This window comes from Dermacentor variabilis, chromosome 9 (assembly GCF_050947875.1).
Source record: "Dermacentor variabilis isolate Ectoservices chromosome 9, ASM5094787v1, whole genome shotgun sequence".
Lineage (NCBI taxonomy): Eukaryota > Metazoa > Arthropoda > Arachnida > Ixodida > Ixodidae > Dermacentor > Dermacentor variabilis.
In genome coordinates this window covers 148,553,775-148,576,256 of record NC_134576.1, presented here as the reverse complement: position 1 = coordinate 148,576,256, position 22,482 = coordinate 148,553,775, and the positions used below count along the sequence as shown (strand labels likewise).

The 22,482-nt window shown below is 48.7% G+C and overlaps 1 protein-coding gene across 9 annotated transcripts in view; it reads right to left on the bottom strand.

The window, feature by feature from the left end:
• Positions 1-22,482, bottom strand: part of LOC142557817 (chorion peroxidase-like) — a 141,901-nt gene that overhangs the window by 41,468 nt on the left and 77,951 nt on the right. For 8 of the 9 annotated variants that reach the window (XR_012822855.1, XR_012822856.1, XM_075669970.1 and 5 more), the window contains 2 exons: positions 21,755-21,910; positions 1,425-1,526 (listed from right to left, as the gene is read on the bottom strand). Coding sequence is in view for 7 of the 9 variants with exons in the window: in XM_075669970.1 (XP_075526085.1) it covers positions 1,425-1,526; positions 21,755-21,910 (258 nt within the window). In the remaining 2 variants the exon portion in view is untranslated. The remainder of the gene's footprint in view (positions 1-1,424; positions 1,527-21,754; positions 21,911-22,482) is intronic. The other variant, XM_075669969.1, reaches the window with a different exon arrangement.

Here is a 22,482-nt window from a genome sequence, read left to right as displayed (position 1 = left end):
TTTTTGCACGCTGAAACATGTGTCTGTTGGAAGTCCGAGTAGCCCAACCATCTGCCCTCAGTGCTTCGTTGGGTGCTCTGCGGGTAGTGATGCAGTAAGCAAAAACCTCAAACAGGGTGCACGAATTTCTGACGTAATGGAAGCCGCCGCGTCTATCTGGCGTTGCGCGATGACCAAACTGTAACGGATGAACGCATTCAGCGTCGTTGACGCCGTAACGACGTCCAACTCCATCCGTGCGCCAGACACTGCGATGCAGGGGGCACGAAATAGACGAGCTGTGTTGAAAATACTCCAGAAATTCGTTCCCACGTGAGTTGGAGCTTCAGTGGTGGCTGATTGGAAAGTGAGACGTCAGTTTCATCAAGAAGCATTTTTCATTGTATCTGACGTCGCTGTAGACGTACTCGTTAAAGATATAACAAAATAAAATACCACGCGCATTTATAGCATTCGACTACCTCAATAAGAAGTACCTTGATACGACAATATCAAGTACGTAACTTTATGATGTCTCCCCACCTCACTGGACGTGAGTTTTGATGCACAATTATTGAAGAACGCTCCTGCAAAACGTTTAGCCGCTAGATTGCTTGCATAGGAAATGCACTCTGAGCTACAATTTTGAATGCGTAAGCATTTCTATGGTTACCCGATGAGAAAACTGTCCGTCCTTCCTTCCTTCGCGCAAGACGATCGTCGTGAATCCAGCCAGCTGTGGAAGAGGACGACGACGAACGCGCGAGCAGTGCACAGAAATTGGGGGGTCGCCCACTTGAAATCTAGCGCTAGGACAACTCGAAATTTGGTTGCGGCCCTACTTGAGATTTTGGGGTGGCTCAATGTTCAACTGAACGCTGCTTCCTTCAGGTTGTGCTCGCGGGCAAGCGAGCGCATTGGGACGCTTGGCGTGTTTTCAATGGGCCACACCGAGGCGCAGTCAGAACGCGGGCGATGGTGGACGAGGAACGCAGGCTTGCGTGAGCATCGCGCTGCCCCGCCGAGGCGCGCTCGTGCCCGGCGTTCCGACTCGATTGGTGCCACTGCAGCGAGGGCGAGAAAGTGCGACAGCCATCATCTGCTCAAGCCTAAGCGTTCTTTGCCACGGGGTAGATGCCCGCGAGCTAGAAAAGGCAAGTAAGCAACACTTGGCTAAGTCAGAGCCGAGCCAAAGAATGCTTACGCTGTAGTAGACAATTCCCAGAATTTCTGTAGTTTTAAAGAAGTCTCTAATATGTTCCAATTATCACTATGCTTTTCGATTTTGGCATTTTGGGAATTGTATACGAAGTAAATACATGATGCAGTCGCGCAATCCTTTTTTATTTTGCTGGAAACCTTTCGAAGGTTTGTCAATTATTATTTTTTACACTGAAGTGCAGGCATTTTTAAATGAGCGCTGAAGTTTGTTATGCAATACGAACCTCCTTGAAGAAGTCGCAGCCGCGTTGTGTCATTCTGACTGCTGCCGTAGATTTGTGACGCGTCGATGTACGAGGTGAGAATATCTTGCTGTTCCCGGTAGCCTGCGAGAAACGCCAGTTTTTACGTGGTACATTACAGGCATTTATTCTCGACGCAGATTTTTTTCTTCTGTATATGTAACGTATGCAAATCAGTGTGGGCAAATAGAGGTAAGCAGTAGCGCATACCTATAAATCTACCTGTTGTGTGGTCTAAACACGTCAGTAAGAATTCTTTTTTGAATTTGTATCCTCAAATAAAGTTGCTCAAGAAGTGCGAAAATGATATACCGCAGACAAAAAAAAAATTGGAGGGCGCTTAAGCTTCGCCTTTGAGAGGACGCTTTAGCTCGGGTGCTCCGATCTAAACACATGTAAAAGGAGAATTCGTTTTTCTCGGCAACCGCTACACCAAACTTGACGAGTTTGCTGCGTTTAAAAGAAAAACTTAACATGTAGTGACTGTTGCTTTCGAATTTTTGACTTACTTCGTCAATTCTTTTACTAAAAAATTGGCAAAAATAGCAAATTTTCAGAAAACGAAACTATCAAGTTTACAACTCCGTAACTCAGAAATCAAAAAAATTATATCACAATTCTGTACTTCCAGGCAACTGCAGCTTATGTAACCGTAACGTTTACCGGGAAACGCTGGCGGCGCACGCTATGCGCGAAGACAAATTTTTTTATAGAAACGCGGCCTCTTGCGTGGGTCGGTCTCCTGTTATTGTTTCGCACTTTCAATATTTCAGTCAGAGAAGAGATAACAAAGCATGTGCGCTGTCGGTGTTCCTTTTTTTCATTACATTTGTTTGTGGGCACCGTTCTTAAAATTCCGAGGAATAACTTTGTAAGACTCAAAGAGATAGTATGGGCAACTTTGGTGGTAGAAGAGTGCTTGAGTATGCGTGGTTCAGAATTTGGTTCGGAATTCGTTTTGCCGAAGCGCCGTACGACGCTGGACGAGGGACCTTGGACGATGGCGCTGACGACAGATGTTCTAAGACCCCGGGCGGGGCCCTTAACGCTGTTAATACTGGCGGCGCATTCAGTATGAACTTATCAGCATTGCCATTTGTTGGGCGTGTTGTCAAACTGACTTGGAAAACATATTTAGCGCCAGGGAAACAAGGACTGAAGGGAGACGACACCCTCCCCCCCCCCCCCAATGCGCTAACTTCAACAACTTTATTTTCAGGAAACAACCGCCTATTCAACCCATGCACAGTGGCGCCACCTCATCCAAATTTTAACCATCCAAAGAAAAAAACCCTCTCCTTATCTATGGATGAGGTGGCACCACTGTGCATGGGTTAAATAGGCGGTTGTTTCCTGAAAATAAGGTTGTCCAAGTAGCGCATTGTGGTGTCGTCTCCCTTCTGTACTTGTTTCCCTGGCGCTAATCATGCTTTCCCAATGGAAATATCGCGGCGTGTGGCCGCTCCAAGTCGTTATAAACAAGGGCAAAGTTTATTTGAAATATGAACAATGTGCAAACGTGTTAAACGTGACGCTCGGTGCCCACAGTTATGAATTGACGGCGTCTTTTATTTTTTCAGTGAAAGTTGCATTTCGATTACGAGAAAAACACGTAAAATGTCAACTCCGGCATGCTGGTTATCATTTAAAAGGATACCACCATCGCTGCTTACACAAACTCCTCAGACGCATATGGGCCTTGGAAGTGCCGCTGTCACATCGGATGAAATAAGGCGGCAAGTGACGATGCGAGTGAAGGAGAGAACGCAGCCACCAATTCAAGTAACTACAGCGTCAATGGCGGAAACCAGAAGGCCAACTTTACAACCTTTCACAGTCGCCTGCACGTCCTGAATCATCCTCGATTTCTGGGACGCCGATCAGGTTGAACGCCTCCGACGTGAAGCGAATGCGCGAGCACATTCTCGTCGCTGCACCTTCCAACTATGCAGCGTTCATACACATGCTTAATGGCGCCCTGCTTTAGGCTGGCGTCGACCTCTGAAAGGACACATGCCGCCGTTGGGCAAAATTTGCTTGGCTACACTTTCCGCGACATTCAGTAATTTTTGAGGTTCAAGATGGCACACCGCCATGAGCTCACCGAGAGAAGCCACGGTGCCTGCTCTGGTTGGTGAAGGTGACCAGCAAGATGCGCGCGCTGATGACAACAAACAGTAGGCCCACAGCAAAAGAAGGCCATGCCTAGCCTGAATGTGAACGACCCGTGGTCGAAAAGCTCGCCTGGGACGCCCAGGCGCACGAAATGGCGCGAATAATGCAACTCCGCCAAGAAGTGGTGCTGAGCTACGAGCAATAGACCTGTGCGCGGCCTAGAGGATCACCCACCATGGAGCCTTTCCTCGCTTTTGGTGCCAGGGGACCGCGTTTGTAGACCTCGCAGCTCACCTTCCTTCCAAGACACTCTTTCCCTTTCCAGTTCCTCTTATTAGGCCAAATAGCTGTCCTTGGCAAAATAAAAATTTTCTTTTTTCAATCAATCAATTTAAAGAAAATGAAGTCTGAATGAATGAATGTGTGTGGTTTAGTGGCGCAAGGGCCAGATATGGCCAAAGAGCGCCAAGACAGTGTTAGTGATTTCGCGGTGATGATAATGAGTTCTGTGAAGATGTGACTTGGCTGTAAAGAGGCCTAAAAATAGTCGCTTTAAAGTGCGTAAAATCTACGTGCTATAAAATTATGGCGATGTCTAATGACGAATACTATGAACATTAAAATCCATCGTAGAAGAATGATGCATTGTTTAAAATATGCTAGATGTTAAGTTGCTTACAGCACTACTGCCTCGCCAGAGCCCTTGAACCACAAGGGCCTAGAGGCATGTGCTATTCAAAATAATTATCGCAGCGGCATCCTCTGAAGAGAGGAAGCGCTACGAACGTGTGGGGCTGATAACATGCAATACAACATCTTTCAAAAAACCTAGGACGGCGGTGGTGTCAAAGAGTGGTTCTGGACCAAGTAGCATAACAGGATGAAGTGGGATGTGTTGCCGGTACGCTAAGAGAAAATGTTTCTTTCTTTCAGATTCGGCTTCCCGACACTCCAGTAGGACGTGGAGGACGGTCAGCCTCTCTCCGCATCTACCATAGGTTGGAGGCTCGTTTCCCGTGAGTAAAAAGTTATGTGTGCCAAAAGTGTGTCCTATTCTTAGACGGCAGAATAGGACATCTGTCCGGCGGGATTTTGTTACAGGAGGCCAGAAACCTAATTGTGGCTTTATTACATGCAGTTTATTATTTATTTCTTCGTCCCACATGCGTTGCCAGTGGTTTCGTAGTTTCCTTCTTAAGAAAGGCTTCAGGTCTGTGACAGGGACCCAAGCAGTAGGATGAACTGCATGAAATGAAGTTGATGTGGCCATCTGGTCGGCTAGAACGTTTCCCTCGATGCCCCTATGTCCAGGCACCCAGCATATAATCACATGTTGGTTAGATATATATGCTTTACACAGTGCGGCGTAGAGTTCATTAAATACTGGATTTTTGTGGTTACAGAAAGACATCAAGGCCTTCACAACACTGAGGTAGTCCGTATATATAACTGATTTCTGGAGTTGTGGTTTATTTATATGCTTTACGGCCGACAGCAGTGCGTAGGCCTCAGCCGTAAAGATACTAGTTTCCGGATGCAGTACGTCGGATTCCGAGAAGGATGGACCGACGGCTGCATAGGACACCCCCTCGCGCGATTTCGATGCGTCTGTGTAGAACTCGGTGCAGGCATACTTGTACTGGAGTTCCCGGAAATGCATTTGGATTTCGATATCTGGAGCATGCTTTGTGACTTGCACAAAAGATATATCGCATTGTATGAGCTGCCACTCCCAAGGAGGTAGCAGCTTGGCTGGATGCATTAGGCGGAGCTCGAGGAGCGGGACATGCATTTGATCATTAAGCTCCCTCACACGCAGCGAGAAAGGCTGTCTTACGGAAGGACGATTATGAAAGAGTGTAGCATATGTCATATCGTTAATGGTATTAAAACACGGATGTTGAGGATTAGAGTGGACTTTCAGAAAATATGTTTGGCTGATGTATGTTCTCTGGATATGAAGTGACCACCCATTCGATTCTGCATATAAACTTTGTATGGGACTCGTTCTGAAAGCTCCTGTGGCTAAACGGATACCTAGATGGTGAACAGGGTCTAGCATCTTTAGCGCACTTGGAGCGGCAGAATGATAGATCACGGCGCCATAATCTAATCGTGAGCGAATCAGGCTCTTATAGAGATTAATTAAGCACTTCCTGTCACTACCCCACGAAGTATGGGATAGAAGTTTCATTAGGTTCATTGTTTTCAGACATTTTTCTTTAAGATGTTTAATGTGGGGGACGAAAGTGAGTCTGTAGTCTAGTATAACACCTAGAAATTTGTGCTCTTTGTTTACGGGTATTTGTTGTCCACATAGTTCTAAGCAAGGATCTGGGATTATTCCACTCTTTCTTGTAAGAAGAACGCAAGAGGTTTTGTTAGGGTTGATCTTAAATCGCGCAACGAGCTATGGAAAGAAGAATGATAGGTGTAACGTTAAGGGATAAGAAAAGAGCAGATTGGGTGAGGGAACAAACGCGAGTTAATGACATCTTAGTTGAAATCAAGAAAAAGAAATGGGCATGGGCAGGACATGTAATGAGGAGGGAAGATAACCGATGGTCAATAAGGGTTACGGACTGGATCCCAAGGGAAGGGAAGCGTAGCAGGGGGCGGCAGAAAGTTAGGTGGGCGGATGAGATTAAGAAGTTTGCAGGCATGGCATGGCCACAATTACTACACGACCGGGGTTGTTGGAGAAATATGGGAGAGGCCTTTGCCCTGCAGTGGGCGTAACCAGGCTGATAATGATGATGATGATGATGATGATGATGATGATCTTAAATTCATTCTTGTCTGCCCACATTGAGACTTTGTTCAGGCCATGCTGTACCTGTCTCTCGCAGACTGCGAGGTTACAAGATTTGGAAGCTATTTGTATGTCGTCCTCGTAGACAGAATAAAAGATTGCCGATGGTAATGAAGCGCCAAGCGTATTCATCTTCACGATGAAGAGTGTGCAGCTGAGCACGCCTCCTTGGGGTACACCCGTTTCTTGCATAAAAGGACGTGAAAGTACAATGCCGACTTTTACCCGGAAGGTACGACTGGACAGATAGCTTTGTATTAGGTTAAGCATATTACCATGGATGCCCATTTCTAACAAGTCTCTTAAGATGCCGTAACGCCACGCTGTATCATACGCCTTTTCCATATCGAGAAATATCGATAGGAAGAACTGTTTATGTATAAATGCGTCCCGGATATTTCCTTCAACACGTACGAGATGATCGGTTGTAGAGCGTCCTTCTCGGAAGCCGCACTGATAAGGATCAAGCATTTTGCTCTGTTCAAGGAAATGAATGAGTCGCCGATTTATCATTTTTTCAAACACCTTACAAATGCAACTTGTGAGGGCTATCGGGCGGTAACTTGTCACTGAGGAAGGGTCTTTGCCTTGTTTCAAAACAGGGACCACAATGGCTTCCTTCCATGCGGCGGGAAGGTACCCTGCATCCCAGATGGTGTTGAAAAGTGTGAGTAGTGTAACTTGTGTATCATTGTGTAAGTTTTTGAGCATTTCATACATGATTCTATCAGATCCTGGTGCGGAGCTGTTGCATGCGCTCAGGGCAGCTCTCAATTCGGCAATACTAAAGGGACGGTTGTAAGGCTCATTCTCTCGACTTTTTCTTGTTAATGGCTTACGTTCTTCTATTTGTTTGTATTTTAGAAAGGATCGCGAATAATTTGTTGGACTTGACACGCTCTCAAAATACTCCCCAAGTGAGTTTGCCTGGTCTTTCAGTGTATCGCCCTGTGTGTTTATCAGAGGGAGTGAATATGTTTGGCGCCCTCTAATCCTATTCACCCTGTTCCAGGCTTTGGCCTCATCTCTAAACGAGTTAATACTCGATAAAAACTTGCGCCAACTTTCTCTTCTGGCCTGTCGGCGGGTTCTCCTACCTTGGGACTTTACTTTTTTAAAGTTCACAAGATTTTCTGCAGTGGGCGAAGCGCGCAGCAACCCCCACGCCTTGTTCTGATTCTTACGGGCGATCCTACATTCGCTGTTCCACCACGGTACACGTCGTTTGCATGCCAGACCACTCACTTCGGATATGCATTTTGATGCGGCATCTATTATGAAGGCTGTGAAGTACTCCACAGCAGCATCGATTTCTAAAGAAGACATGTCATCCCGTGATATACTTGTTAAGTTTCGGAATTTCTCCCAGTCTGCTGTGTCAAGCTTCCACCTAGGAGCCTGTGGTGGATATTCGTTTTCTGTAAGTGTTCTTAATAGTATGGGGAAGTGGTCGCTTACGTATTGTTCGTAACTTCCCATTCGAGTTCAGGCAGTATGGACGCGGAAACTATGCTCAGATCAATTGAAGAAAAGGTATTGTTTGCAAGACAGTAATAAGTGGCTTCCTTCTTATTCAGAAGGCACGCACCAGAAGAGAAAAGGAACTGTTCAACAAGACGACCTCGCGCATCTATACGAGAGTCGCCCCACAGGTAACTGTGCGCATTGAAGTCGCCAAGAACAACGTAAGGTTCAGGCAATTCGTCTATAAAGGATTGGAATTCATGTTTCGTTAATTTGTAGTGTGGGGGTACGTAAAGAGAGCTAATGGTGGTGAGTTTGTTTAGGAGAACAGCTCGAACCGCCACTGCTTCAAGGGGCGTTTGTAGCTGTAAACGCTGACAGGAAATATTTTATGAATAAAAATGGCAACACCGCCTGATGATACAACAGCATCATCGCGATGTTTGCGGAACTTGACATACGGTCGGAGAAAGTTTGTGTGTTGTGGTTTTAAATGTGTTTCCTGTAGACACAGCACTTTTGGATTGTGTTTTTGGATAAGCTCTTGCACGTCATCAAGGTTCCTAAGAAGACCTCTGACGTTCCATTGAATAATTTGTGTATCCATTTTGAAAGTAAATAAGTGCTGTGTGTATGGAAACGGAGGTGATGCCTTAGGTTACAGAGCTCTTTCGAGGCCCTGTAACGGGGGTTCTGCCCTTTCTGGAGCATTAGAGGGAGCCTCGCCGCTTCTTAGGCGCTTGGTGCGCCTTGGGGATAGGTGTAGTGTCCATTGCCTCTTGCGAGGCGCTGGACACGTGCTCTTGCGAGCGAGAAGTTACAAGGGAGAGTCCTGCCTTAGAGGGCAAGACCCCTGCGCCCACCAGCCCGGAGAGAGAGAGAGAGAAACTTTTATTAACAAACGATTTACGTGCAGTGGTCGGAGACCCTTTAGTCCAAGGCCCCGCTGGCCTCGGCCGCCAGCTTGACCTGTCTTATGAAGGACTGTTGTCCCGGCAGGTCTGAACTGGTTAGCTGTGCCTCCCATTGCTCCATTGTGTGGTGTGTTTTATCAAACGGGTGTGATTCACAATCCCAAGTAATGTGTTGTAGTGTTGGTATGCCTCCGCACCACGGGCAGTCGGGCCTGTAGCGAATGGGAAACATGGCATTCTGTAATTTAAGGTGGGGGAATACCCCAGTCTGAATTTTGCGCCAGCTGGCGGCTTCCTCTCCACTGAGTTGTGGGTGAGGGGGAGGGTACTTTTTTCTGGTTGCACGCTGATGAGCGAGAATCTCCCGGGCATTCGTTGGATTGGGGTCATTACAGCGGCTACTTGGGACCGCCCCAGTCGAGTCGGCCCGGTTAATAATACCTCGGGCTAGCGAATCGGCCAGTTCGTTCCCCTCAAGGCCTGTATGACCTGGACACCATAGGATCCGGTGATGATGGGCAAATTTCGTCGGTATTATTGAGTGACATGTTTTGGTCACGTGGCCCTTGAGAAAAAGGCGACATGCTTCTTGTGAATCTGTTATTATGGTGACGCTCTTTTGCGTGCGTTCCGCGTGAGCGAGGGCCATTGCCACGGCAAAAGTTTCGGCAGCCGCGGGAGTACCTGCCCTAACGGAAGCCGTAAATTGTTGCTGTGCTGTCGTGTCGACGATTGCCACTGCGTACCTCCTGATGTTCATTTGGGCATCACTGGCGTTCGAGTGCACGTTCGAATACGCGGCTGCGTCTGTGTATATTGTGTTGTACGTGGGATTATTTTCATACATTGTTCTAATATGTTGTACACGTGCTTTTCGCCTTGCTTTATTGTATTCAGGGTGCATGTTTTTGGGTATGGGTGCCACTGTTATTCGAGCTCGTGTTGAGGTTGGTAGTGGTAATAACTGTTCGCTGATAAATTGTGGGTGTGGGGAAATACGTACCCTTGTCAGTAGGGCCCGTCCTGCGTGAGTGTAGCTCAAGCGTTCCCTCTGGGAGATTAGTGTGGCTTGTTTTAGTTCTTCGAATGTGTTGTGTACTCCTAAGGCTAGCAGGCGATCTGTGGGCGTCCCCTTGGGTAGTCCGAGGGCCGCTTTATATGCTGATCTTATTATGATGTCGACCTGCCTTTCCTCCTCGCGACTAAGGAAGTGGTAGGGCAGGCCGTACGTGACTCGGCTTATTACTAGTGCTTGGACGAGCCTCAGCGTGTCGTGTTCTTGCATGCCCACTTTCCTATAAGTTACACGACGGATCATTTGCGCAATGTTATTTGCGGTGGTTTTCAATGTTTTGATGGTGTGGGATGCGTTTCCGCTACTTTGGAGCCAGAAACCCATGATACGCATCGCTTTAACTTCTTGGACCGTGTGTCCTTCCACAATGATGTTGACAGGTCCGTTGGATATGTAGCCCCTCGAGTGTACCCGAATGACCTGCGATTTTTCGGGGGCACATTTGAGGCCACTACTCCTCGAGAATTTGTCTACTTCCTCGGCTGCTTGTTGTAGCACTTGTTCTTTGTGTCCCAGAGAGCCCCCTGCTGCCCATAGCGTTATGTCGTCTGCGTACAGTGTGTAACCCAAATCGGGGATTTGGTCCAGATGTCGCGCAAGGCGACACATCGCTATATTGAACAGCAAAGGTGAGATTATCGCCCCTTGGGGTGTTCCTCTACCGGGCATATTGAACTTTTGGGAAGCGAGTTGACCGATTCCTATCGTGGCGGTGCGGTTGGCGAGAAAAGCCCGCACGTAGTTGTACGTTCGTTCTCCACATCCCGTCAATTCGAGTTCCTCCAATATTGTTTTGTGCGAAACGTTATCAAATGCTCCCTTGAGGTCTAGTGCGAGCACTAGTCTTTCCTCTCCGCGGGCAATGTTAGCTATAACTTCTTCTCTGATCAGTAAGAATGCGTCTTGACAGGATAGCCCCGTACGGAACCCTATCATGGTGTTTGGAAACCATCTTATTTCTTCGAGGTACCGCTGCAGTCTTGTTTGTACTACTCGTTCGTACAGTTTACCCAGGCAGGACGTGAGAGAAATGGGCCTCAGAGCGCCTATTGAAGGGGTCTTTTTAGGTTTGGGGATCATGATAATTTTAGCGTGTTTCCATTCCGGGGGCAATTGGCCTTTGAGCCATCTCTCGCCGTTGAACACTTCTGTGATTTTAGTCAGGACTCCAGCGTCCAGGTTCCGAAGCATCGCGTTCGTGATGGCATCAGGGCCAGGAGCCGAGTTTCTGGCGGCTGCTTGAGCTGCCTCAAAGACTTCTGCATATGTGAAAGGTTCATCTAATTTGGAATTCGCCTTTCCAAGGTATGGTCGCATCTCGATTGGGGCGTCTGTGTTTAGTGGTGGTCCTATGTATCGTTCTTTCAGTTTCTCTAGTAGTTCCGCGTCTGTGCCTGGAAAACTGTCCGATATGATTTGGATTCGTTTATTGTTTTCCGTGCGTGTGCTATCCGGGTCAAGCATTCCACGAAGGATGCGCCACGTGCCAGCTGTTCCCAAGGTCCCCGAGAGGGACCCGCAGAACGTAGCCCACTCGTTTTTCGCTAATTCGTCAGCGTGTCGTTGCGCCTCCTCCGCCAGAAGTGTTATGCGGGCACGTAGCTGTTTGTTAAGGCGTTGCTTTTTCCAACGCTTAACTAATCTGTGTCTTTCGTCCCACAAGTTTACTAGGTGGGAATCTACCACGGGGGCGTCCGACGTACGCTCTATGGTTTTGGTAGTGTCCTTGTGTGTTGATTGGATGAGTTTTGTCCATTCTTGTATGTTGTCGGGAGTCGTTGCTGTGTCAAGGTTCCGTTGGAGCTCCCTGTATTTTGACCAGTCGGTTAATTTCGTTGTGCCAATCGTTCTACGTAATTTGGGGGTCGAGAGTGAAATACGAATCAGATCATGATCACTTCCCAAGTTTTCGTTTAGCGATGCCCACTGTGCGTCTTTGATGTTTAGCGTGTACGCGCGATCGGGTGTTGTGTCCCTGCTCACGCTGTTACCTGTGCGTGTGGGCGTGCCTATGTGGTTTGCTGTCTGCATGCCGAGGTTCTCAACCGATTGCTCAAGTAGGGCTCCTTTAGGGGATGTGGACGCGTAGCCCCACATTGTATGTGGCGCGTTGAAATCGCCCAATATCACCATCCTGTCTTTGGTTCCCGCTATGGTTTTAGTGTCCGATAAAATTTGGGGTAGGCCCAGAGCTTTGCTTTTAGGAGGGCTGTAAATGTTTGTTATGATGCTGTGTGCTTTGCCTCTTTTCCGCGGTAGCACGCTGATAGTTACGGAATTTGTTTCCCCGGTACGTTGGGGGAGGAATATCATTTGTGCCGTGATTGTCTTGCTCACCAGCGTGGCAACTTTAGGATTTTGGGGGTCGCTCAGAACATAATAGCCCTGTAGTCGGGCCGGTTTGGGCCCAACCTCCTGAAGACATATTATGTCCGGAGCTACCTGAGAGCTTTTAATAAATTGCTGGAGGGCTGCCGCCTTTCTAGCGAAGGATCGGCAGTTCCATTGCCAGATCTCTAATTGTTCCGAGTTGTTTGGTTTTGTTTTATCTTTAAGTGTAGTAGCCATGGTTCCCACTCGTTATTTATGCTTTTGACATCTCGGTGTCCGAGCCGTCCGTATCAATTATGCGGTGGGCCGTCTTGGTCTTGGCCGATCCGGCTCCGACAGCTATGGCGCGTTTCTTAGTGGTTGTGGTTTTGGCTGCGGTCTTTAGCTGCTCCGTCACTTGTTGTTTGTGCTTCTCGAATTCTACCAGCATTTGTGATTGGAAATCGAGGAGTTTCTGATTCACAAGGGGGAACGCTAGGTAGCGTCGAGGAGTGAGGACGTGTTTACGCCGGCTCCGCGAACAACCAAGGATTCTGGTGGTTTTTCTGGCAAAATGATCTGCGATAGTGCTACAATCGATTTTCAGAAGTGACAAGGACCCTATGGACAGAATTGTTTGTGCCTGTGAGTCGATTTTTAGTGATTTTACGGCTAAAGAACTGTACCCGGAGCACAACGCCACGCTAAGCCTCACCTCGGCTTCGGCATGGCCCCGGCCGTGGACGGCGTCGACGGACAGCTCCAAGCCAGCGGCGGCTCCCAGAGAAGCGGCGACATGGAAGTGACGGTGGAAGGCAACGAAAAGGATCCTAAGGGACCCGACAACGATGGATGGTTCACCGTTTTGGCGAAAAGAAGGCAGAAGACCGTGCCAGCTGGCGCGGAGACGATGCTCGGACGCTCGGCGGACGCTCGGCGCGACGCGCTCAAGAAGGGAGCAGGGAAGAAGGAAGCGGAGCTATCGGTAGCATCGAACCTACCGAGACTGCCTGCCACGGGCTGGAAAGTGACTCTACGACTACGAGAAGGCCTCTCGGTGCTTCAGAAGGCACCGGAAGTGAGCCTAGGAAGAGCAGTGCGCGAAAGCGCGGGCGTCAGCCTACAAGAAGCCAAGGGAGACCGCTTCGTGATAAATACCAAACAAGGTACGATTATCTACCACACATTATCGATGGAGAATGCTAAAAAATAAGCAAGATAGAGAAGATCAGAATCGGAGACAAAGATTACGGGGTCGTCACGTACGTGAACGCACCGGAAAGCTGTGGGCGTGGAGTCATTCACGGCATAGAGGAAATGTACTCCGACAAAGATGTCCTACTCAACCTCAACGAGGATGAAGACAACCCGACAATCCTAGAAGCAAGAAGAATGGGCAAAACCAGAACTTTCCTCCTAACTTTTGACGACGAGGAAGTTCCACGCAAGGTTTTCTTCATGGGCGCTATTCTACGGTGCTTCCTATACAAGAAGAGGTACGAAGTATGCTACAAGTGTGGCGGACTCGGGCACAGATCAGACGTGTGTGACAATGACGAACCGAGGTGTAGAGGCTGTGGGGCAACCAGACCGCAAGAAGGACATCAATGCGAGCCGCAGTGCCAGCTCTGCGGCAAAAACCACGTCACCGGGGATAAGAAGTGCAGGAATTTATTCCGCACCCCGTACATCGTGAAGAAGAGACGATGGGAGCAAAAACAAGCGGCCGATGAGGCGAACCAAGAGGAACTTCGTAAAAGCAGGCCAAGCGAGAGATCCAGCAGCAGGACCAGGAGCCGCTCGGAGTCCTTCCCGAGGCTACAGACGCCGCAACAGCAGACACAACAGAAGGAAACAAGTAACAAGGTGAGCTGGTCAGGCAAAGTCTCCCAGGATTCAGAAAAGGATAGAGAAAACCAGGAGCTACAAGAGCTTATTAAGAGGCAGGAAGAACAAATCAGAATACTGATTGAGGATAGGAAAAAGGAGAGGGAAGAATTTTTAAAGATAATCGAGGAGATGAAAAGAGAGAAGGGTGGAAACAGTACGAGACAGGAAGAGAGTGTAGGGGACAAAGAACCTAAAACAGATCGGCCCCCGCTCAAAAAGAAGAGAACGGGAGAGACAGACTCAGACAGCAAGATGGACAAAGTCACTCAGGATATTACCCTGATGAACGGAGCTATGATGCAATTCATGGAACAAACTCGAGCGTAATTTGAAAAGCGCGACATCGCCCTCAAAGCAGAATTTGAGAAACGCGACTTCGCTTTAAAAGCGGAATTCGATTGGTTTAGAACACAATTAATTAACATTCAAAATGCATTGGCAAAATAACACGATCTGGCAGTGGAATTGTAGGGGCTTCCTGAAAAAGAGAGCAGTCCTACAAACATTCCTAACTAACATCGATAAACCAGATGTCATTGCGTTGCAAGAGTGTGGGAAAAATGCAAAATTGGCCGGCTACACAGCCTACACTGGGCAAGGAGAGAATCGGCAGACAGCTATTTTAGTTAAAAGAAACTTAGCAGCAGTACTACACGAGACTGACACAAATAAGATTGATCACGTCCTAATTGAACTAGTACCGAGGAAAAGAAAAGATAGAAGCCTATACGTTCTTAACGTATACAGCTCTCCTAAGCAAAAAAAGAATTGTGGCTTCGATCAGCTCATGGAAAGGTCCAAGACCATTGCAGGGAACAGCCCCATAGTCATAGTCGGAGACTTTAACGCGCAACACACGGCTTGGGGGTACAAAACCTCGCAACAAAAAGGCAGAGAATTATGGGATACTATCTCCAAGCATGAACTAACTCTACTAACAGATCCTCAAATCCCGACTAGAAAGGGAAATAGCGTTTCCAGGGACACCACACCGGACCTTACTCTCATAGGGGGACACATAACCGCACGATGGTGTAACACGGGAGAGGACTTGGGGAGCGATCACAGAATAATAGAGACGGTGGTAGAACACGGCATACCAACTCCCAAACCCAAGCAGTTCGAAGCGGTAAATTGGAACCTCTTTAGGCAGAAATGTGCCGAAAAAGTGGAGCTCAAGGATTTAAACAGTTGGAGCAAAGCCCTCTTGGAAGCGGTTCAAGAGGCCACCGAAAAGGTGGAGGCGGACGAAACGCAAGAGGTAGTAGACCGGAAAATGGTCGGATTATGGCGGAAAAGGCAGCTAGAGCAAAAATTGAAAGAGAATAGAAGCAATAGAAACATTAGGAGGGCATTAGCGCACCTGAACGGAGAGATTGAAGAATACGCACTCGAACTCACGAAACGAAATTGGAATAGCATATGCGAACAGATGGATCACAAAATTGGTAAATCAAATACATGGCAACTATTGAGGCACCTACTAGATCCCCAAAACAGCAAATCAGAGACGCGTAGCAACATGCAGAAGCTAGTGTATAAATACGAAGGTAGTAATGGGCAATTGTTCGCTGAAGTTGAGGATAGATATCTTAAATGTGGTCCGCAACAAACGCTGCCGGACTACAAAGGCGAAGAGAACCCCCTCTTGGACGGCCCCGTCACGGTAGGAGAAGTCAGGGCCGAGTTTAATCGACTCAGAACGAAAACAGCTGCAGGACCAGACAGAATCAGCAATCGGATGTTGAGGAACCTAGACGACAAGTCAATAGTAAACCTAACGAATTTTATGCAAGAGTGTTGGGAGAAAGGTAAAATCCCCAAAGAATGGAAGGAGGCTAAATTAGTCCTAATTCCAAAACCGGGGAAGAAGCTCAGTCTCGAAAACCTCAGACCAATATCCCTCACGTCATGCGTCGGGAAACTAATGGAACATGTGATACAATCTAGAATCAGCAGATACTTGGAAGACCAAGACATATACCCTGACACAATGATAGGCTTCAGAGCACACCTATCTGCGTGCGATGTCATGCTAGAGCTTACAGAGCAAATTATCGACCACCAAACGAAGGACACGAAAGCCATCGTTGGCTTAGACGTGGCCAAAGCATTTGACAACGTAGACCACAGGGCAATCTTAGAACAATTGAATAGCCTAAACGTAGGGAGACGTACCTACGAGTAAATAAAGGACTTTCTGACTGACAGAACAGTAACGGTCAGTCTAGGAGGTAACGAGGAGAAAGGGATAGTGCTCAGTAATAAGGGGACACCGCAGGGCTCTGTGCTCTCACCCACTCTCTTTAACATAGTAATGATTGGACTCCCGCACAAACTTAAGGACTTACAGGGGCTAGAACATACGATCTATGCGGACGACATCACCCTATGGATAAATAGAGGCAGTGACGCCCACATAGAAGCAACGCTGCAAAAGGCCATCAATATAATTGAAGAGCACTTAGAAAAAGCCGGACTTAAATGTTCAGCTACGAAGTCGGAGGCTCTCTTCATCAGTCCACAGAAAATGCGAAAGAAAATCCCTAACCACGGGATAAAACTCACTGTTAATGGGGACGCGATTCCAAACGTAAAAGCTATACGTGTGCTAGGCATGCACATTCAGGACAATGAAAGAAATACGGAAACGATTAGAAAGCTTGAAATGAGCGTAAGCCAAACATGCCGACTCCTCCGAAGAATCGCCAACAAGAGGGCAGGCATGAGGGAGGCTAACCTATTAAGGATAATACAGTCCTTCGCGATCAGCAAGATCACATACGCAACACCGTACCTTAAACTAACAAGGGCCGAGAAAAACAAAATAGAAATCCTCATTAGGAAAGGAGTTAAAACAGCCCTAAACCTGCCACCATGCACATCTACGCAGCGGATAGTAAACATGGGCATTTCAAACACCCTAGAAGAGTTGATCGAAGCCACACTAGTCTCCCAGCAACAGAGACTAATGCGAAGCAGAGGTGGTCTGAGAATTCTAGCGAAACTAGGATACAAAACTAACAACAAAGTAAGAAACACGGGAGCCATCCCGTCACAAATCAGAGACAGGATACGCATACCACCAATCCCGAAGAATATGCATCCCAGTCACCACCAGGACAGGAGGAAAGACAGGGTTAAAGCGTTACAAAAATCACTAGATAAGCAGCAAGGGGTGTTCTACACGGATGCAGCAGAATATGAAAGCAGACCAGGTTTTGTCTCAGTGACGACACAGGCTAACGGTGAGAACTCAAAGAGCTGCAGTACCCCGCAAAACAGTGTGGAGGTTGCAGAGGAGGTGGCCATAGCCCTAGCTTTGACTCAAAAAGGGGTGAAAATCATAGTGTCAGATTCCAAAACAGCTATCAGGAATTATACCGCAGGGAGAATCTCCAAAGAGGCGCTCAACATATTGGAGAAAGGACCAATTCCAGAAGAATTAGTGAACCTTATATGGACTCCTGCCCACGAAGGCTTGCCCGGCAATGAGAAAGCGCATGCATTGGCCCGAGAGCTTATTTACCGGTCCACCAATGCAGCCTCTACAGCCAGGGAGCCCCTACAAAAAGAGGAAGGTATAAACACTTACAGCGAAATTCTCGATTATTATAGAATGGGAAGGAAAACACTGCCAGAGGCGCATAAGAAACTAAGTAAGCAAGAAGAGATAACATGGAGGCAACTCCAAGCGGGGGTGATCTGCAACCCCTACATTCTGAAGAGATGGCACGATAGCATTGAGGACATGAGTTGCAAACACTGCGGGGCAAAGGCGGACATGATCCACATACTATGGACATGTCCTAGATACAATAAACCAGATAGGGATAGACAATCCTGGGAGACTTTAATGACCAGCTCGAAGGAAGCTGACCAAAGAGAAGTCATCCGCATGGCCCTGGACACCGCTGAGCTCCAAAGAGCATCAGCCAGCTGAAAGGGGAGGAGTAAGCCGGAGAGACAAGAAGACTCTTGCCTCCTCGGGGCTCTTTTTGCGGGTGCAAATAAACGTTATTTCTCTCTCTCTTCTGATTCACAAGGGTTATCATCTCGTGCATTAGTGATTTAGAGGTTTCTGCCAATAATAGTTGGATTTGGGCCATTGCGGGTGGCGCTTCGGTATTCGGTGTTTGTGGTGTTGGTGATTTTGGTTCACTACGTGTGAGAGTGTTCGTATTTGAGGTGATTTGCGTCGGTTCTGTGGCCGATTGTCTACGATCTGATTCTAGCTGTTGTACTTTTCGTGTGAGGCGTTCCTCTAGCTCCTTAATTTTCTCGTCGGATCGCTGTCGTTTGCGTTCCTCGTCTCGAAGTTGTGCGCGTAGCTGAGCGTTTTCGTGTTTAAGTATTTCATAACCGGGATCTCGCTGTGTGTTTGGTGTGTGTTGCGGAGCATTGGGAGATACAACCGCCGCCCAGCTCACCTGAGGCTTTTGTGACTGCTGGTGCTGCGGGGGCACTGGCGCTTGTGCGGCCCTGGTCAGCTCCCTGGATGGGCTCCTACTTCTTTTGCCGTTAGGAGATGTGGATTTGTGGCGATGACTCTCTTCCTCGTCCTCTGAGCTGAACCATCGCAGTTTCTTCTGGCCCACTCGCTCTCGTGAGCGGGACTGACGATTGGTGTTCTTGGAACGAATGTACTTTAATTTCTGTGGACACTGGTTGCTGCCAGTCTCGTGGCCTGCCGCCCCGCACACGGCGCATTTGATCACACACTCGTGTCCAAGGGCGGGGGGATCCTTCAGGCCGCATTTTTTGCAGATGTTGATCGGGTGGGGGCACACATCCGGTCGGTGTCCCGCTTGGAAACATTCCGTGCATATTTGAACAGTGGGCTTGTATGGATGGAGTCGCATCTCTCCTCCCATGTAATAAATACATTTGGGAAGGGAGCCACCGGTGAACGTGACGAGCGCCGTGGATGACTTGCCTAGCATCCGAGCTCGTTCGATTTGAACTCCGTGTGTCCGTACTCGCATGTTGGCTACTAAATGTTCCATGGGTGTGTCCGCTGGAATGCCATGAACCACACCTCGATAGCAGTTGTCGGGGTCAGCTACGTATGTGTTGAATTGGTGCACGCGTCCGCTCAATTCGAGTAGCGTGATGCGGCGGAGTACGTTGGCCACTTCCGTGCTGCTCACCGATAGAATTATAATGTTCGATCCGGGGCGAGTGCGAAGGATGAAATCCATGCCTGTGATTCTTTCTCGCTTCACGGGTCCATCTTGAATTCGACAGAGATGGTCTTGGATTGGTTGGCTTGCCTTGAGAATGGCACTCGCCAAGGTTGGTATTAGTATGTCTTTGATAGTTAATCCCTTTGTGGGACGCATGATGATTTTTACATCATCCTTTGGTAGTGCTGGCAGAGGTTTGCGCTTTGGATGGTGGAAGCGATTTCCTTGGTTGTCAGCCACACCATATGGATGGTCGTCGCGTTCCCCTCTCGCGAAGTTTGCCTGACTAGGTGAGCCGCGTTGCTTCGGAGATGGGGCTTCCTTGCCTTTTTCGTTCTTCTTACGTTGTTTCTTAGCTCTTTGTGATTCCACAATGTGCCAACTACCGCCAGTGCGGTCGGCCTTTGTCTGGTCAGTTGCTGTGAGGTCCTTGTCGAACTCGTGTTCCATCTCGGTGGATGAAGATTGTTCGTTATAATCATTCAGTGAGTGCCCTGAGGCGGAGCACATTGGTGCCGGTGTTGTGCCGGTAGCCGTCGTTGGCTCTTGAGATGCCTTCTCAGACATTTCTCTATCGTTGAGGCGGCAGCGGTCTCATAGACCACGCCTAGGCGTAGCGAACGCCGTGCGTTTCTGTGAGCGTTCTTGCCGCGTTTGTTACCCGACGCAGCTGCGCCCGCTTCGGATCTTCAAACTTCGATACTGAGGTAAAAAATTCACCTACCGGTGTGAAAATGATGTCTGAGTGTAGATCTCGTCGAGTATAGTCCAATCGATATCTTGGCTGTTGTCCTACGGTCATTAGAACGGGCGTAAATCGAGTTTCGGTGGAGCCGATGTGAGGCACGTCTGCTCTGTCTGGCCCCCTCTGGCGTTCTTCACCAGCCCGGAGGTCGATGGGGCACCCTGAGGGATTTGGCTGCGCCGGCTGTTGCCAGCGCTGGAAGGGGCCGGTGAGGTTGGGGCAGCCTCGGCTGCGCCCACCTTCGGGGTCGATGGTCCCCTCTGCTGCGTTGACGGAGCAGCGCTAGCTGCAACCGCCGCGGGGGCAGATGGCGTAACTGCCGACTCACTGCCTGTGGGTCGGACAGTCGCCGGAGGCCGTTGTGACGCTGCCCCCTTACGCGCCACATCGGCAAAGCTGCTCTTAGACTGGTATGACACCCGCCTACGTGCCTCTTTGAAAGATATGTTTTCTTTGACTTTGATTGTCACAATCTCTTTTTCTCTTTTCCAGGACGGGCACGACCGCGAGTATGCGGCATGCTCGCCCTCACAGTTGACACAATGTGGAGTGTTCTGGCACGTTTCGGAAGAATGTTCGTTGTCACTGCACTTGGCACATGTCAGCCGGCCTCGACAGTTCTGTGAACCGTGGCCGAACCTTTGGCACTTAAAGCATCTAAGAGGATTGGGCACGTATGGCCTGACACGAAGTTTGATATAACCGGCCTCGATGGACTCGGGGAGGACACTTGAACCGAAAGTGAGTATCAGGTGTTTAGTATCAGGAAAAGCGTATCAGGAAAAGAGTATCAGGAAAAGCGTTTTCCATAAGTACAGTAGGGTTTTCGGCCGCGATGCCGACCACCCACCATGGAGCCCAACAGGGGGACGTGACAGGAGTTCCTGCTAGAGAAACCCTGCCAACGCCAGCCGTACACCGCTGCTATAACCAAATACAGCATAACCAAGGCTGGCTAGCTACACAAGGTTAACCCTTGCCGCCGGGAAACTAGGAAGTGAGGAGAGGTGATGAGAAGACAGGAAAGATGGAAAAGGCGAGAGAGAAAGACGAAGATTGGAGAGGAGGACAGGAAAAGGCGACTGCCGATTTCCCCCGGGTGGGTCAGCCCGGGGGTGCCGTCTACGCGAAACCGAGGCCAAAGAGGTGTGTTGCCTCCGCCGGGGGGCCTTAAAGGTCCAAACACCCGGCATCGGCTCAACCCTCAGGATCCCGATTTCCCCGGACACGGCTAAGCCGCGCACGGCTACACGCGGGAGGGTACAACCCCCATGTGCTCGGGTACGTGGTGTCGCAACACACCAAACGCCTGCTGACGCAGACGCCCAAATGAAGTCTCATTTCTAGAATGTAGAAACGGGTCTCTACCGCCGGATTGTGTAATCATGGCATAATCATTTTCTTTTGTGCGGTAGTCCCCCAGACAGTTCTCATCTCAAGGAAGAATGGCGCAAACGAACAGGGACGGTATAGAAAACGCGTATGAGCGCAGTCCGTGAGCATGGATTGCCAAGGCGGCCGACGGTCAGCATTTCCAAATCACGTCACCGGCTCCTTGGGCTCTTCTGCGCTCGTCCGTGTTTTTTTGTTTCGGCCTTGCGCCATTCTTCCTTGAGCATGGATTACGAACACGCCCAGCACTGCACAGTTCTCAAGTTTCGATCCTCCGGTGGATTGCTTTGATGGCGCTATTTTGTACTGTAGAATGCTTATAGCGTGCATACATTGAATTAAGGGGATTAAAATTACGCAAACTGCAACGGGGAGATAACACAGGAGACCGTAACGCACCGCCACTCACCCAGTGTGCAGCGGGTGCAAGGCGCCGAGCGGGGCATGTTCATGCACGTCTTCCCGAAGGCGGCGAAGAACGGGTCGTCGGCTGGGATGGCGATGGAAAAGCACTCGGCCATGCTAGTCGTGGAAGGGGAGCAGCAGTCGATCACATTGTTGGGATCTGCGTTGGAAAGCGTAAGGTGTATGAATTGTCAGAGCAGGTAGTTACAGGCTGTTTATTTGCTGACAACTCAGTTTGTAGACAAAAGGTTACAGCTGGGCTCTGCGCCTGGAATTAAGGTTGGACATGTATCTACAGGATGCTTCACGGAACTACAACTAAAGGGAAGGTGGCGCATCGATGACGGATGTGAGCAGTGGCATACTATTTGCAGCCATCTTGGATGAGAACATCTTTGTAGCGTTGGTTCGCTGTCATTGGAAGGATATACTATATTTAACGAAGTACTTAGACCTGTCCTGAAAAACATGATGTAGTGGCTTCCGTGGAGCCACCTTTATTGTAGGCTTTGGCAGGATGAGATGTTTGCTGTTGTTTATTAAGAACAGGCTCTCTGATAAACCTTCAGGGCTAATCCCCTCCATCCCTCTCTGCATAGAGTTGCGGCAAACATTCGTGAGATGATTAGTAATGTTATACCTCGGCGCTGGAGCAATCACGATAAGTTTAGCAACTGGCATCTGTGTAGGTTAAGGTGTATTCGCGAGGCAAGCCTAAAAAACGATTAAGAT